The sequence below is a fragment of the Passer domesticus genome, chromosome 10 (genome assembly GCF_036417665.1).
Source record: "Passer domesticus isolate bPasDom1 chromosome 10, bPasDom1.hap1, whole genome shotgun sequence".
In the NCBI taxonomy this organism is placed as follows: Eukaryota; Metazoa; Chordata; class Aves; order Passeriformes; family Passeridae; genus Passer; species Passer domesticus.
This window is the reverse complement of record NC_087483.1, coordinates 6,291,279-6,305,262: the sequence shown is the minus strand read 5'-3', so window position 1 is coordinate 6,305,262 and position 13,984 is coordinate 6,291,279. Positions and strand designations below refer to the sequence as shown.

Sequence of the window (13,984 nt, the reverse complement as noted above, 5' to 3'; positions counted from 1 at the left end):
TTCCAGGGCACGAGCCAGAAGGATTGCACCCACCCAAAACAACTCCACAAAGGGTGACACTGGGACAAACCTGACACCAGATGGGAAATTCCATTTCCCAGCATGGTTCAAAGCTCTTTTGTCACTGTCCTGTGTAATAAAAATCTAGATTTGTATGGATTGCCTTCTCTCCAACAAACATTCACCTTAACATATGCAACCAAAAACATATGAGAGGAATTTTGGTTTTTTTTTTTCTAACCCCCTGCTGTCAGATCTTTTTTTGCCTCACTCTGTGCATCCCAAAGAACTACCCCAAATGCCAAGCAGGAAAATGGGGATTAATTAAGAGGGCAGGCAATTCTTATTCCTTTCTAAACAAAATTTGGAGCTGATAGAAAATTAATTTCCAGTGTTTCCTTCTGTTGTGAAAAATTCATCCAAAGACTCGTCTCCACTTTGTGTAACCCACAACTGAAAAGCTATTTCTGGCAGCCAAAATATGTGGAAACAAAACATTTTCTAGTTCTTTCCCATGTCATGTTTGGACAAAAAATAGGAAAGGAAAGCTCATAATTTTAATTGTGAAGTCCCACATTTCACTGAAGGCATTGACTGACATTTTTCAACCAGTCCATGGAAATCTAAAAGAAGAAAAATCCCTCATCCCATTCCACTTGAGCAGAAAAGCACATCTTTTGTTTAAAAGTTCCTGTGCATACCAAGACCTACATTATATATAATTTAATATCCACATTATAGATATACAGCATTTCAGATCTCCAAAAAAATCAGGTGAGACAAAACTCCTGCCATGCTTTCCAAGCTTTTGGTACAACAACTACAAAACTCCTTCAATTCTGTAATTTTTCAGACACCTCCACTGTTGTTATGCCAGTGGGGGAACCAGTGGTGTATCTGAAACACAATAAAAACCCCCCAAAATCTCAATTTGTTGGTATAAATTTGAACACAGCAAGTAATAATTTGAAATTTGCAAACTGTGACTGGGATGAAACCCCTGACCTGCAAAGGCCAGGGTTATCCTCACAAAAATCCAAAGTGCAATGAGCTCTAAGAGGCATAAACTCAGAATGAAGCAGGAGAATGGAATACCAACTTCCATTATTCCAATTATTCTGACAGAACTGGAGTTAAGGACCTGATCTCCCTCCCAAACACCTCTCTACTCGAAGCACATGTAGAGCATTTTGTACTGAAAAAATTCTTGAAATATTCCCCTGCTTCAGAACATCACAGAATGGTTTGGGTTGGAAGAGCCTCTCAGTTGCCAGCACTACTAGGACCGAAGGAGTCCCCCAAAACAACAACCAGGAAGTTCCATGAAATTTTAGCAAGATATTATTTTCAATTTCAACAATCTGACAACACACAGCTGAGTGGGAAAGTGGCAAATGTGGCAAGGCAAGGGCCGGGCTTGTTACAGAAATGGAAATTGCTATCACAAATTCACACCACAAGTGGTTAGAAAGCTGTAACTATTCAAGGCTGGGTTTGGTTTTTTTTTTAACTTTAAAGATGATACAAACCCAGCTCCATTTTCCTGCTGATGGTGATAACAACTCTGAACTGGGGGATGTTCACGAGCACGTGGCAGGTGTGTGCGTCAGGGTTTGACAGCAAAAGGAAGAAAAAGCCAACTCAGTGCAGCTAGAGATGTTTTACTTAGAACTGGTAAAACAAAAAATTAGCTTTTTAGCACCACTGAATATATCCAGATTACGATTTCCAGCTGTTTATAGCCTCAAAAATGCTCAGCTCACTCCTTCCCTGAAAAACTCTTCCCCACTCTGACTCTCACCTCAATCAGCTTCACCATTTGGAGGTGAACACTCCCTTAGGAGAATAACCCCTCCCCACCGTCTCCTTCATCCCTTTGGATCCAAGTAGGCTGATGAAAAGCTGAACCTTCCTGAGGTCAGCAGCTGTGAGATATCCCTGGGCTGAGCAGAAGGAATTGCTGGAAGGAGGAGCAGAAGATCCAGGGAAAGAAGAAGCAGGGGTGAGGGCATCTCGAGTTGCTGCAGAAGGGGGAGAAAAGTTTGCAACTCTTCTATTCTTTTTCATTTTCCTATTCTGTATGAAAAACTGAATTTTGTGATGGGTAGGACAAGATTGTCCAAATTATTATCTCAGTGTCTGGTTTTCAAATACAAAATACACAGGAGTATGTGATCAGACTCCTGGAATGGAAAACTCATTATGAGAATCCATGTTTTTAAACACTCCCTATTTTCTTCTACAACAGCAAAGATCTCATGCCCCATGTTCTCCAGGTGTCTTGGGAGAGGTGACTGATATTTATCCTCTGCTGAGCCAAAATCCAGAAATTCAGCTGGGTTTCCCTGAACTATTGGATCACCCTGGCTGGCTTTTCCAGACAGTCAGCACCAGGACTCTGCTGCTCTAGAAAAGGCAACACCAGTTTCCTTTTCAAAATTGAAATCAAATCCTGGGCACAAACTCCAGCTCCTAAAGAGCACTTTGCCTCTTCTCTGGCTCTGGGATGGGAATGCTGACAGGAGAATATTGAATAACTTCAGCTGGAGGCTGCCAAAAGCTGGGATGCTGGCGGCACACAGCTGCTGGATTAACATCCAACACGGCAGAATTGCCCCGTGAAACAAAGTGCTGCATCAAGTGCTCAAAAGGCAAAGAGCTCCAGAAAGAGGGAGAATGAGGCTTCTGAAGTGTGAGATTGATGGCTCCTGAATAGAGCTGAGGGATGGCAACATCTCACACTCCTGTGCTCCCAAACATCTGGCTCTGTGGAGATGCAAACAGCGTGAGACTTCCACGGAGTGCTGGGGTTTGTGATGTTAAGTGCTCTGGGGGTAAGGACCTGCCCAGGCAAGGCAGCGAGGGAGGCAAGGGAATAAAGCAAAGCCCTGCAGAAAAAGCAGCAGGCTGAGGTTCACCTCCTGTGTGTGTGTGTGTTTATATTTTGGATTCCACAGCTCTGGAAATATCTCACATTTTTCCAAAGGAACGACAGTGGCCTTAAAATCAGGAAGGTCAAACAGCACGAGGAGTCAAAGAGGGTATAAATCATCTGTGAGAATACAAACAAGTCCAGCTGAGATTCCAAAATCATCCCCCCACAAAAGCCACATGACAGAGTGTTGCCAAAACGGGCTGCCCCACTCTGCCCCCTCCCAGCAACGAGCTCCTGGTACATCCCTGCTGCTGGCACCAGGCACGGGGGCCAGCTTGACCCATGAGCAATCTGACTGAAAAACAAATTGGTTGGGGGGAAAAAACCAAAAAAAGATAAAAAAAGAGCGCTGCTTTCTTGCACAAGCATTTTCCTGATGAAGCATCATCCTGGCTGCATAAATCCTGGGATATGTGCATGGCTGGGGAGAGAAACACCAGCCTTGGGGACAGTCTGGGTAGAGCAGAGGTGGATCAGAAGGATGTTGTGGAAGTTGTCTGCACTGAAGGGACTGCATCTTATGGCTATACAATATAACCTCCCATAAATATATATAAAAAATATAATTGTATATTTTATAAATAAATATCTAGTTAGCAAGGGTAGGAGTGTGGAGTCTGGGTAGGGCTGAGGTGGATCAGAAGGATGTTGTGGAAGTTGTCTGCACTGAAGGGACTGTATCTTATAGATACATAATATAATCTCCCATAAATATATATATATATAAATAGAATCTGGTTGTATATTTTATAAATAAATATCCAGCTAGCAAGGCTAGGAGTGTAGAGTCTGGGTAGGGCTGAGGTGGATCAGAAGGATGTTGTGGAAGTTGTCTGCAATGAAAGGACTGCATCTTATGGATGTATAATATAACCACCCATAAAAATATATATATATATATAAAAATAGAATATATTTGTATATTTTATAAATAAATATCTAGTTACCAAGGCTAGGAAAATGCCACCAACAGTGGAGCAGGACTCAGTACCACTCCCACCGTGTGCTGCTCAGAGGCAGCAGTGAGTATTTCAGATGAGCTAAATATCCATGGAGGTCACTCCCAGACCCCCTCCTCCTCATCCACAGCACACACCCTTCCTGCCTTCCTCCTGAGCTGCATCAAAGCTTTGGGGGAAATCTCAACGACTGCCAGGTCACTATGAAAGCACACTGATAAATAAGACTTGCTTTGGGCTCCAGGTGCTAAAATACCACTCAAACCAAGCTTTTCCCTGGTTTAGCATGTGCTGGATCACTGAGAGTGAAAGCAGAGACCAAATTATTGGTGCAAAAGCACCTGCACTTATGTACAAATGTCCTTTTTACACTGGGGGGTCAGAATGGCATAGACCTGGAGTCAGAACCCCAAGCAGCCAATCTATAAAAATAAAAGTCACACCTGAAGGAAAGTAAGCGAATATTTTTCCATTTTAAGCATGTGTAAAAATCGCAAGGAAAGTTCTGACTTCCAAATATCAAAGAAATAAAAATGCACAAGTTCTCAGTCCTTTAGCTCCTACAACTAATTGCTTTAGAGCAAGAGAACTTCCTTTCTGTGGCTTTGTTGCAAACCCCTGGAACTAAAGAGCACCAGAATAATGGCCTCAGTCGGGGTTAGTGAGGTGAAGCACAGCTCAAAGTATTCCTGAGAACACTCTTCTGAACACTGAGCATATGTTTCAAAAAATAAAAAAAGGGGGAAAGAAACACAAAGGGGAAGAAAAAAAATAATCCAAAATCAGTTTTCTAGTATCCAGATATAATGAGCAATGACTTTGGTTTCTTCTGACAAGCAAGCCTGAAAAACCAAACCAAAAAGCCAGCAATCAAACTCTACCTCTTTGAAAATATTACCATGGCACGTGTGCTCTCACCATGCAAAACAGGAGGGAAATGGAAGGGACTGATGTCAAACAACAAACTTTTTGCCTTTTCTTTGAAGTAAAGTACAGCAGTGCTGACATTCAAGGTGAAACAACGAGGGGAAAAAAACAGGATGCACTTGATGTGGCAGATATTGAGCATAAATTAAAATCAAACGAGCCTGGTTAAGCAAATCCTGCACGAAGCAGAGATGTGCAAACAACAGAGGGGATGTCACAGAGGGCTGGGTGCTGCCAGGGCCTGGCCAAGGAGAAGGGGGCAGAGGGGCAGTCAGGTGGCTGTACTCACTCTGTGCCTCGCAGTCCACGCAGTGGGCATTGCCTCTGATGTTCCTGATGGACTGCAGCGCCATGGCCTCGTTCTGGCTCGTCAGGCGCGACTGCGGGGAGCCAGAGACACCAGTCAGCAGCAAGAACCCAAAAACCCCCAGCACACAACTGTCAGCTGAACCAGCAGCAAACCCCAAAGCTCAGACCAAGGTCGAATGAACACAGCCAAAGAACCTCAAGTCTTCATTTGCCTATCAAGGAACAGTGATCCTTGGCACCTCCCAGACTTTTGGGGTCTCCAGCCTGGATTCTAACAGAGATTCTAAATCTTGCTTGGCCCTGCTCTTCCCAAGAGCAGCAGCCACACTGTAGGCTTGCTTCTTGAGATAAATGAGACAAGAATATTATTTTACAAGATCAATTTCTTTTATTGATGTGTGTGTTTGTGCTAATGAAGACTAAGGGACGCTTGCAGAAGAGGCTGGAAGTTTTTCATCATCCAAAGGTCAGATTTCACCCGGTGGCTCCCCTTTAAATGCTACCCACGATGACCTGCCCACGACCTCTGCTGGGGGAGATTCTGCTGATGTACAGGCAGGTCAGCTCCACCCAGCTGTCTTAGGCTGGAAATGCAAGATGTGCCTGGGGGTGTGTGTTCTATTCTGTGTCTGTCAGAGGTGGGGCAGTTCTCTTCTCTTAATTGGGCAGTTTTCTTAATCTCTTCCACAACAAATCCTCCCTGCAGGAGGTATCTTCTGTTCATGGCCACTGAGTGTCCTGCATGGCTGATAAAATTCCTCAACCCATTGGGAGATGCTCCACCCAGTGGGAGGAGCCAAGCATTCCTTCCTGGATAGAATCTGACACTGGGAACACCACAGCAGCCTTTCCCCACTGCATTCCCAGAGGGGCAGCTTTCTTCTGCTCTGCATTCCCAGAGGAAGACCAAGCCCATCTACACCACCACTGGAGCTTCAGAGGAAAACTCCACCTTCTACAGGATCCCTGCCCCACCAGAACCACACCTGGCACTGCAGGAGGGCTGCAGCCACCACTTAATGGGACTGCCAGCACCACCCTCACCCACAGGGTGTCAGGTTGTATTCTGACTCTGTCAGTGTTGTCCTCTATCACTGCATTGTTTATTTCATTTTTATTTTCTTCCCTAGTAAAGAACTGTTATTCCTATTCCCATACCTTTGCCTGAGAGCCCCTTAATTTCAAAATTATAATAACTCAGGGGGAGGGGGTTTGCCTTTCCCATTTCAAGGGAGGCTCCTGCCTTCCTTAGCAGACACCTGTCTTTTCAAATCCAGACACCAACTAAACTGCCTTGAGGGCTACCTGAGGGTGTGATTTAAGTAGGACTTGTGGAGGATATCCACCTGGAGACACAACTTCCATGGGACACCTGCTAAACCTGTCCAGCCAACTGCCCTTTGCTGTTCCAGCCAGTTCTTCTGACATGCTTTGGGAACCCAGTGAGAAGAACCTCTCTGAGCCATTGCCCAGCCACTCTTTATCCTTTTGTATTTATCTTTTTATGTAGGTGTTAATGTACAAACTTCCCCTTCTGTGCTCTGATAACACACACATTCATTTCAGAAGGTGTGAACCCATGCTAAGCAAGAAACATGTAAGCTGTGATTTTCCTCCCTCTCAGGAATATATGTTAGAAAAAACCCATTTTTTAACACAAAATGGGAAGTAAATTGTGTTATGATGATGGTAATTACTGGTGTTTGATCTAGTCTGGCACAGCAGGGCAATGAAGGCAGGCATTCATTTAAAGATACGAGTTTCTTCCTTGCACTATAAAATCATGAAAGACAACTGTTAGGTGGGTAACATTCAAGGATCTACAGTTCTGGACAATTATTGGCCATTTCTCTCCCTCAATCAGCACTCAGCACCTTGCTCTCTCCTGTGAAGTGTTTACAGACACCTGCACTCAACACACAGAAGTTCTCCCAAAATGAGCACTGGCTGAAGACATCTCAGATTTTAAACACTAGTTTTGACAGGAAAGCTGAACAGATTCCTTGTGTCACCAAAGGAAAGCATTCCAAGGGGGAAATCTGCTCCTCCCAGGCCACGTTCTTCCCTTAGAGAGCTCCAACCCTGCTCAGCTCTGGGGGGAACACACACACCTCGAGGAGCAAGGCCTTAAAATCCAGAATTTGCTGCCATCCTAATGATCCCCTGACCCATGGGTGATTGCCAGCATTACTCTGTGCCCCATACCTTGTTCTTGCTGCTCTCACAGGACTGTAAACTGGCCAGGATCTGGCTCTCTATGGCTTGGACCCACGCGTCCCTCTCTTCGTAGGTGGTTGCTTCAAAGTGCCAAGTCTGGCCCGTGAGAGAGACAATGATAAACTCAAAGTTCTCTTCTTGCTCTGGGAAGAAAAAAAAAAAGAAAAAATAAATGCAACAGATTAGGTTACGGATAGTGAAAAGCATCTGAAACAACCTTGGTTGATAAGAACTTCTGTTACACAATGGCTTTAAGATGGAGGGTAGATTTAGATGGGATACTGGGGAGAAATTCTTTCCTGTGAGGGTGGGCAGGCCCTGGCACAGGGTGCCCAGAGCAGCTGTGGCTGCCCCTGCATCCCTGGAAGTGTCCCAGGCAGACAGGTCTTGGAGCAACCTGGGACAGTGGAAGGTGTCTCTGCCCATGGCACGGGTAGCACTGGATGATCTTGAAGGTCCCTTCCAATCCAAACCATTCTGAGATTGTGCAAATCCTGTAACTGCAGGTGTGGATCCTGCCCTGCACAGTGCTCCAGGAAACAACCAGGATCCTCTGCTTTTCCTCTCCAAATGCTATGCAGGTAAAGCAGTGGTTTGGGTAAATACTCAGTCCCTGTGTTTGTGAGCTTGGAATCGAGTCTGTACCTTAATCAAACATAAAGTGGCCAACAAGCTTCATTCAGATTTAAACCTGAGGTGCTAAAAGCTGCATAATGTAAAAATCAAAGGGTGCCACAAAATAAAAGATGAATGGACCACAAAGAGCTGATAATACAGAAAATGTAACCATTTACCCTCTTCTTTCAAGCAGTTTTTACAAGCACAGATATTTTAAAGCAGATGTGGACATTTTCTCCTCTACAACATAAATACTGGGATGATAATAATAATAATAATTACTAGGCTATAATACAGGATTAAAATCAGTTCAACCTATTCAACATCCACGTCTGACATGGGAGATGAGAAAATGATCTGAGAAGCCAGGAGAGAGGGTCAGTGAAATATCCTTAGGGCTGCTGGAGGAGAAGGACAAGTATTCAGGCCAGAGGAGCAGCACATGAAAATAGCAGCAGAACTGAAATAAATGGACACACACCCCACCTACACATGGGACACCAGTGCCAAATTAAAAAAATCAAGGAAGCTGAAGCAGAGTGAGTGCAATTGGGACGGGCTGGCATGAGGCATGAAAGGAAAAGAATAATAGAGCACAAAATTCTGGTGAACATCAGCCATAACGAGCTTCAGAAAGAACATTTTGTCCAATAATGACTTATTATATATTCAGAGCCATGCCACCACTGTGTTCCCTCATCATCCATAAACATGCACAGATCAGGGACAAATCCAGCAGCAGATTTAAAGACAGCACTGCTGGCAGCTGTGTTCCCAAGCTGGGGGACAAGGGATTTTCTTGGATAAGTTCCATGTCAGCAAGGCCAGTGCCTGCACTGCTGTAAGGATGCCTCAAAAGCAGCAGGGGGTGACTTGGCACCTCGAGGTGGGGATAAACACAGAGCTCAATGTCATTTTCAGGTGCAGGAAGGTACCTGAAACAGTTTTACTGGAAAACTGCGCATGGGCTAAGCGGGAAAAGAAATCATGGAATGTCCAGAGTTGGAAGGGATCCAGAGGATCAAAGTCCAGCCCCTGGCCTTGCACAGACACCACAACAACCCCACCCTGTGCATCCCTGGGAGTGGTGTCCAAATGCTCCTGGAGCTCTGGCAGCCTGGGGAGACTGTTCAGTGCCCAACACCCTCTGGGAGAAGAACCTTTTCCTAAAATCCAACCTAAACCCCCCTGACACAGCTCCATGTCACTCACCTGGGTCAAAGATGAATGATGCACAGCTACAAGTGTTCCACTTTAGCAACACAGTGTTCCAAACAAACAGGTAGAAACATTACCCAAAATGCCATGAATTAATCACGGCCAAAGCCTCGTTTATCAAGCAGAGCTTTCAGGGTTTTGTGAGGAGGATCTAAGAGCAACTACTCCACAATAAATGAAGTTACATTCAGCCCTGTGCACTGTCTCCTGTAGGACAACACAGTTAAGGTCTCTGCAGCACCACTGACTCCTCTGATCTGCTCTTTAATGATGCTGATCACACATGGAGCTGGTTTGCCCAGGAGAAATAAGCCCAGGAGAGCTGCAGCACGTTTTCAGGTGGGGCTGGAAGGACATTCTGAGGTCCAGAGAAGAAAATGGAGCTGGGGAAGGGGCTGGAGCCCCAGGAGAGACTGAGGGAGCTGGGAAGTGGCTCAGCCTGGAGCAAAGGAGGCTCAGGGGGACCTTGTGGCTCTGCACAGCTCCTGACAGGAGGGGACAGCCGGGGGGTCGGGCTGTGCTCCAGGAACAGGGACAGGAGCAGAGGGAACGGCCTCAGGGGAGCTCAGGGTGGACAGCAGCAGGAATTTCCCCATGGAAAGGGTGCTCAGGGATTGAAGGGGCTGCCCAGGGAGTTTGGAGTGCCCATCCCTGGAGGGGTTTAAAAGATTTGTAAATATGACACCTGGGGACATGGATTAGTGGGGAACGTGGCAGTGCTGGAGGAACTGCTGCACTTGATGATCCTGTAGGTCATTTCTAACCTTAGTAATTCCATGATTCTATATCCACTGAAGCTTCAGATTTACTCCCCAAAAAGCTGTGCTGGTTGAAGGCATCCTCCTTAATTTTTTCTGCTTAAACACACCAGTATTTTTTTCCCCCCAAGCTCAACTGTGAAACAAAGCAGCAGTGCCTGCTCCACATCAGCCCCAGGGCAATTCCTTCAGAAGACAAGGAACAAACCTGTTCCTGTATGTCCTTAAGCACAGCATGCAGGAACAGGAAAATCCAGGCAGGAGGATGAAGTTGTTCACTTTTACTCTTCAGCCAAATTATAGCTTGTGCTATTTAAATCCCTGTGAGCCCAATCACAAAATTTTATTAAACAGTTTTCCATGTTTAACAGTTATTCATGGAAAGGTCCACTATAATAGTATTTTAGCACCATCAACCTGTCGAAATCAACCTGCCCAATTACTCCAAACTACATTAATAACACCGGATATTACACTAATTGTGTCCAGTTTCTATGCAGACGAGGTCCCATGGGGCTAATTCTGCATCCTCAGGGGCAAGCAACTCAGCCATCAGCCTGATTTCACCAGGAATCCCTCCTCATTACACAAGTCCAGGCTGTCAAACTTTTTTTTTTTTAAAAGAAAAAAAGGTTAATGGGCCAATCAGTCATCAATTATTTCCTGGAAGGGCAGCAGAGGAAGGGTTAAAGTGTGAAGAACCAGCTGCCACTGACTTCCATTTGGAAGTTATTATCAACAGGAGATGTCTAAAAATGCTGTTGTTGTTTGTTTTGCCTTTTTTTTTTGAAGAGGGAAGGGTGGCTGGGATGGGAAATGAGCCAAAACTGTGAGACTGTGGTGATACAGAAGGAAAAGCACAAGAGGTTTTTTCTTTTAGTGGAAGCCCACATGGAATCAGTGAATTTTAGGGTGCCCAGATGTGGCTGCCCCATCCTTGGAAATGTTCCAGGCCAGGCTGGACAGGGCTTGGAGAAGCCTGGGACAGTGGAAGGTGTCCCTGCTCATAACAGGGGTGGAATGGGATGGGCTTTAAGGTCCCTTCCAACAGAAATCATTCTGGGATTCCAGGGACACTTCTCACCATCATCTTTCCACAGCCAACTGCATTTAACCCAAGTTCACAATTTATTTTGCTCTGCCAAAAACCAGACACTGCCACAGCCCACCCACTTCTGGAAAACAAAGAGATAAAATTTCTTAGGACTGTGGAAGAAAAAACAAACGTTCAGGGCATGGCCCCCCTGCCTTCCCCATCCCATGTGTTTGTGATGTGGGACTGGGATCAGGTTTAGAAAACCACTCTGAAAATTACCACAGGATACAATTAGTCCATAACTTGTTCCAGAGAACTCCATTTTTAGTCTATTGAATGTAGGGAAAACACATGTCCAGAAGCACTCACACCTCCTGGTATCTCTCAGGAGGGGTCCTGAATAATGTGCACAAATCACCTTGGTCTCCATTTCCACTCCTCTCCTGTTTTATTCTCAGTATTAAGAACTGCATAAATAACACCTTGCACCAGTGAGTGGCACAATTCCAAGTCACAAAAATCCTAGAAGATCAGGTGGTTGGGAGGGACCTCAAGGATCACCTGGTCCAACCTTTCAGCATGGAAAGTCAAGAGTAGGCAAGGGCTCCTTTCTGCTGTGCAGAAATCACACCCATCCTGAAAGGTGGCTTTTAAACAGATAAATATTTGTAAGAGGCATTTATGAGTATTTTGCCAGAATAAGACTGGATTTTCTGGCTTCCAGGCCAACCAGGCTGTGCATTTGTATCTCTGCCCAAGACAGCTGTCTGATAGCAGAGGATGCTGGTGCTGCTGCTAATTAACAGCAACTCATCATGCACATCTGGAGGGTGGTGCCACTCACACAGGAAACACTTCCCAGGAAGAAGAAGTCAAGTGCAGCACCAAAACCCCCTTGAGGGCATGTTTCAAATGCTCCTGAAGCACCTTCAAGAGCTGAGGTTACAGCCTGAATCCCAGCCAAGCCTGCCTCAAGTAACACCCAGACCTATTTAAGCTCCTTTTCCATCGCCTCCTCCTCCCTCTCCTGAAAATCTCTTCTGCTCAAGCACCATAACCCTTCATCCTTTCAAAAGGAGGAGAGGGAAGAGCTGCTGGGGTGCCCTGGGAAGGAGCAGGAGTTGTTTACAACCACAATTTGTTTACAACAATTGTGTTATTTACGTCCCGCGCGTGTTGGGTCGCGTTACCTTTGGCACTCGGTGAGAATCACCCCCCTCACTTGGCAGATAAGTATGTTTATTAGCAGCCTCAATTAAGGAAATATTTGTGCCATGTCCCACTGGGCATGGCTATGCTAATACTTCTCTCCCCTTTCCAAACCCAGTGTCTAAATCTAATTAGTTTTGAAAATCAACCCCGCCAGGACAACGGAGCTCTGCTGTCGCTCGCCCACAGCTCTTGGTAAAGGCTGTGTTCCACTGGAAGAGTTTTATTTCTGGTTTAGATCACATTTCTCTGAATGGTGGTGAAAGGCTGAAGGCACTGAAGCCCTCTGCCTCATGGGCTCGATGTTTTATTTGGGTGCCAAGGCAAATCAAGTTGAAAAATTCTTTAAAATCCAGTTTAGACAGAAAAATTTTTAAAAATCCAGTTTAGATGTAACTTCCTGCATGAGCACAGCACCACAGCATCACTTTGGAACCAAAGGTAGCTTGGGACTGCCAAGTATGAGTATCCAAACAAAAAAGTTCTCCCTCAGTGCTCACCAGATCCGACCAAAATCACACATGCAACAGTGAGGAGGGGGAAAATCAGGACCTTTATGCATGGAGAGTACAGGTTTTTAATTCCTTAAAGATAATGCTTCCTGCTGTGCTGCAAAACTGTAGAATCACAGAATGGTTTGAGCTGGAAGGGACCATAAAGCTCATCCAGCTCCACCCCCTGCCACAGGACACCTTCCACTATCCCAGGTTGCTCCAAGCCCTGTCCAGCCTGGCCTGAAATCTGTTGGTACAGGAGAAATTATTCTGTATTTTAATACCACTGACATGACAACAGGTACAAGGTACCCTTAAAACCAGAGTGGGGTTTGCTTTAAGCAGAACTCCCTGCTACTACCTCCTTTTCCCCCCAAAGAAGCAAAGGATTGCTTCAAGCCTGGCTGCCTGCAACAGGGAGCACGTGGGACTTTCTCATTTGGCCTCCCGTAGAAAAACACCCAAAATCTGACAGCTAAAGAGTTTAGACAAACTCTAACATGAATTAAAGTAAGATTTCTTGTAATGAGACAGATCTGATGGAGGAGGTAACTGCAATTTTGGGGCAAGGCAGGGGTTGGGCTGTGCTCCAGGGAACAGGGACAGGAGGAGAGGGAGCAGCCTCAGGCTGGGTCAGGGCAGGCTCAGGATGGACAGCAGCAGGAATTTCCCCATGGAAAGGGTGCTCAGGGATTGGAGTGCAGTCCCCATCCCTGGAGGTGTCCAAGGCAGCGCTGGAGGTGGCACTCAGGGCTCTGGGCTGGGGACTAGGTGGGCATCAGGCACAGCCTGGACTCGATGGGCTGGGAGGGCTTTTCCAACCTCAGTGATTCTGACACCCTCAGAAGGCTGAGTCCTTCAGATGGGATCCCAAAACTGGGGAAAAATCCCACCCAAAACCTTATTTTTGCCATGAAACAGCCAGGAGAGAGCAGCCCCTCTGATGGGGAAGCTCAAGCACAGAGTGCCCCCACACTGGGACCACTGAAGCCTTAGGATTCCAGCTTTTCTATTTTCCATCTATTTGTAATCCTGCAATTCTTTAGTGTAAAACTCTACGCTCCATATACAGTGTGAGCTGCTGCTTTCCCATTTTGGTCAGACACAATTCCTCTCCAGACCTGGGAATCAAGGACACCCTGAAAGATGGAAACAAACTGAATTGTTGGGGGAACAAACTGAAATGACTTCATTACCTGCAGCTGTAATTGGGAGATTAACCCCCAATGGACAAAACATATAAAAGTGTGAAAACCCATGACCCATTGTCCATTTTTTGGGTGTAGCCCCTGAAGGCCCCTCAA

The 13,984-nt window shown here is 45.7% G+C and overlaps 1 protein-coding gene across 12 annotated transcripts in view; it reads right to left on the bottom strand.

The window, feature by feature from the left end:
* The window catches only part of AGAP1 (ArfGAP with GTPase domain, ankyrin repeat and PH domain 1), a 307,984-nt gene that overhangs the window by 40,678 nt on the left and 253,322 nt on the right, over positions 1-13,984 (bottom strand). For all 12 annotated transcript variants that reach the window (XM_064433496.1, XM_064433498.1, XM_064433500.1 and 9 more), the window contains 2 exons: positions 7,336-7,490; positions 5,111-5,201 (listed from right to left, as the gene is read on the bottom strand). In XM_064433496.1, the coding sequence (XP_064289566.1) occupies positions 5,111-5,201; positions 7,336-7,490 (246 nt within the window). The remainder of the gene's footprint in view (positions 1-5,110; positions 5,202-7,335; positions 7,491-13,984) is intronic.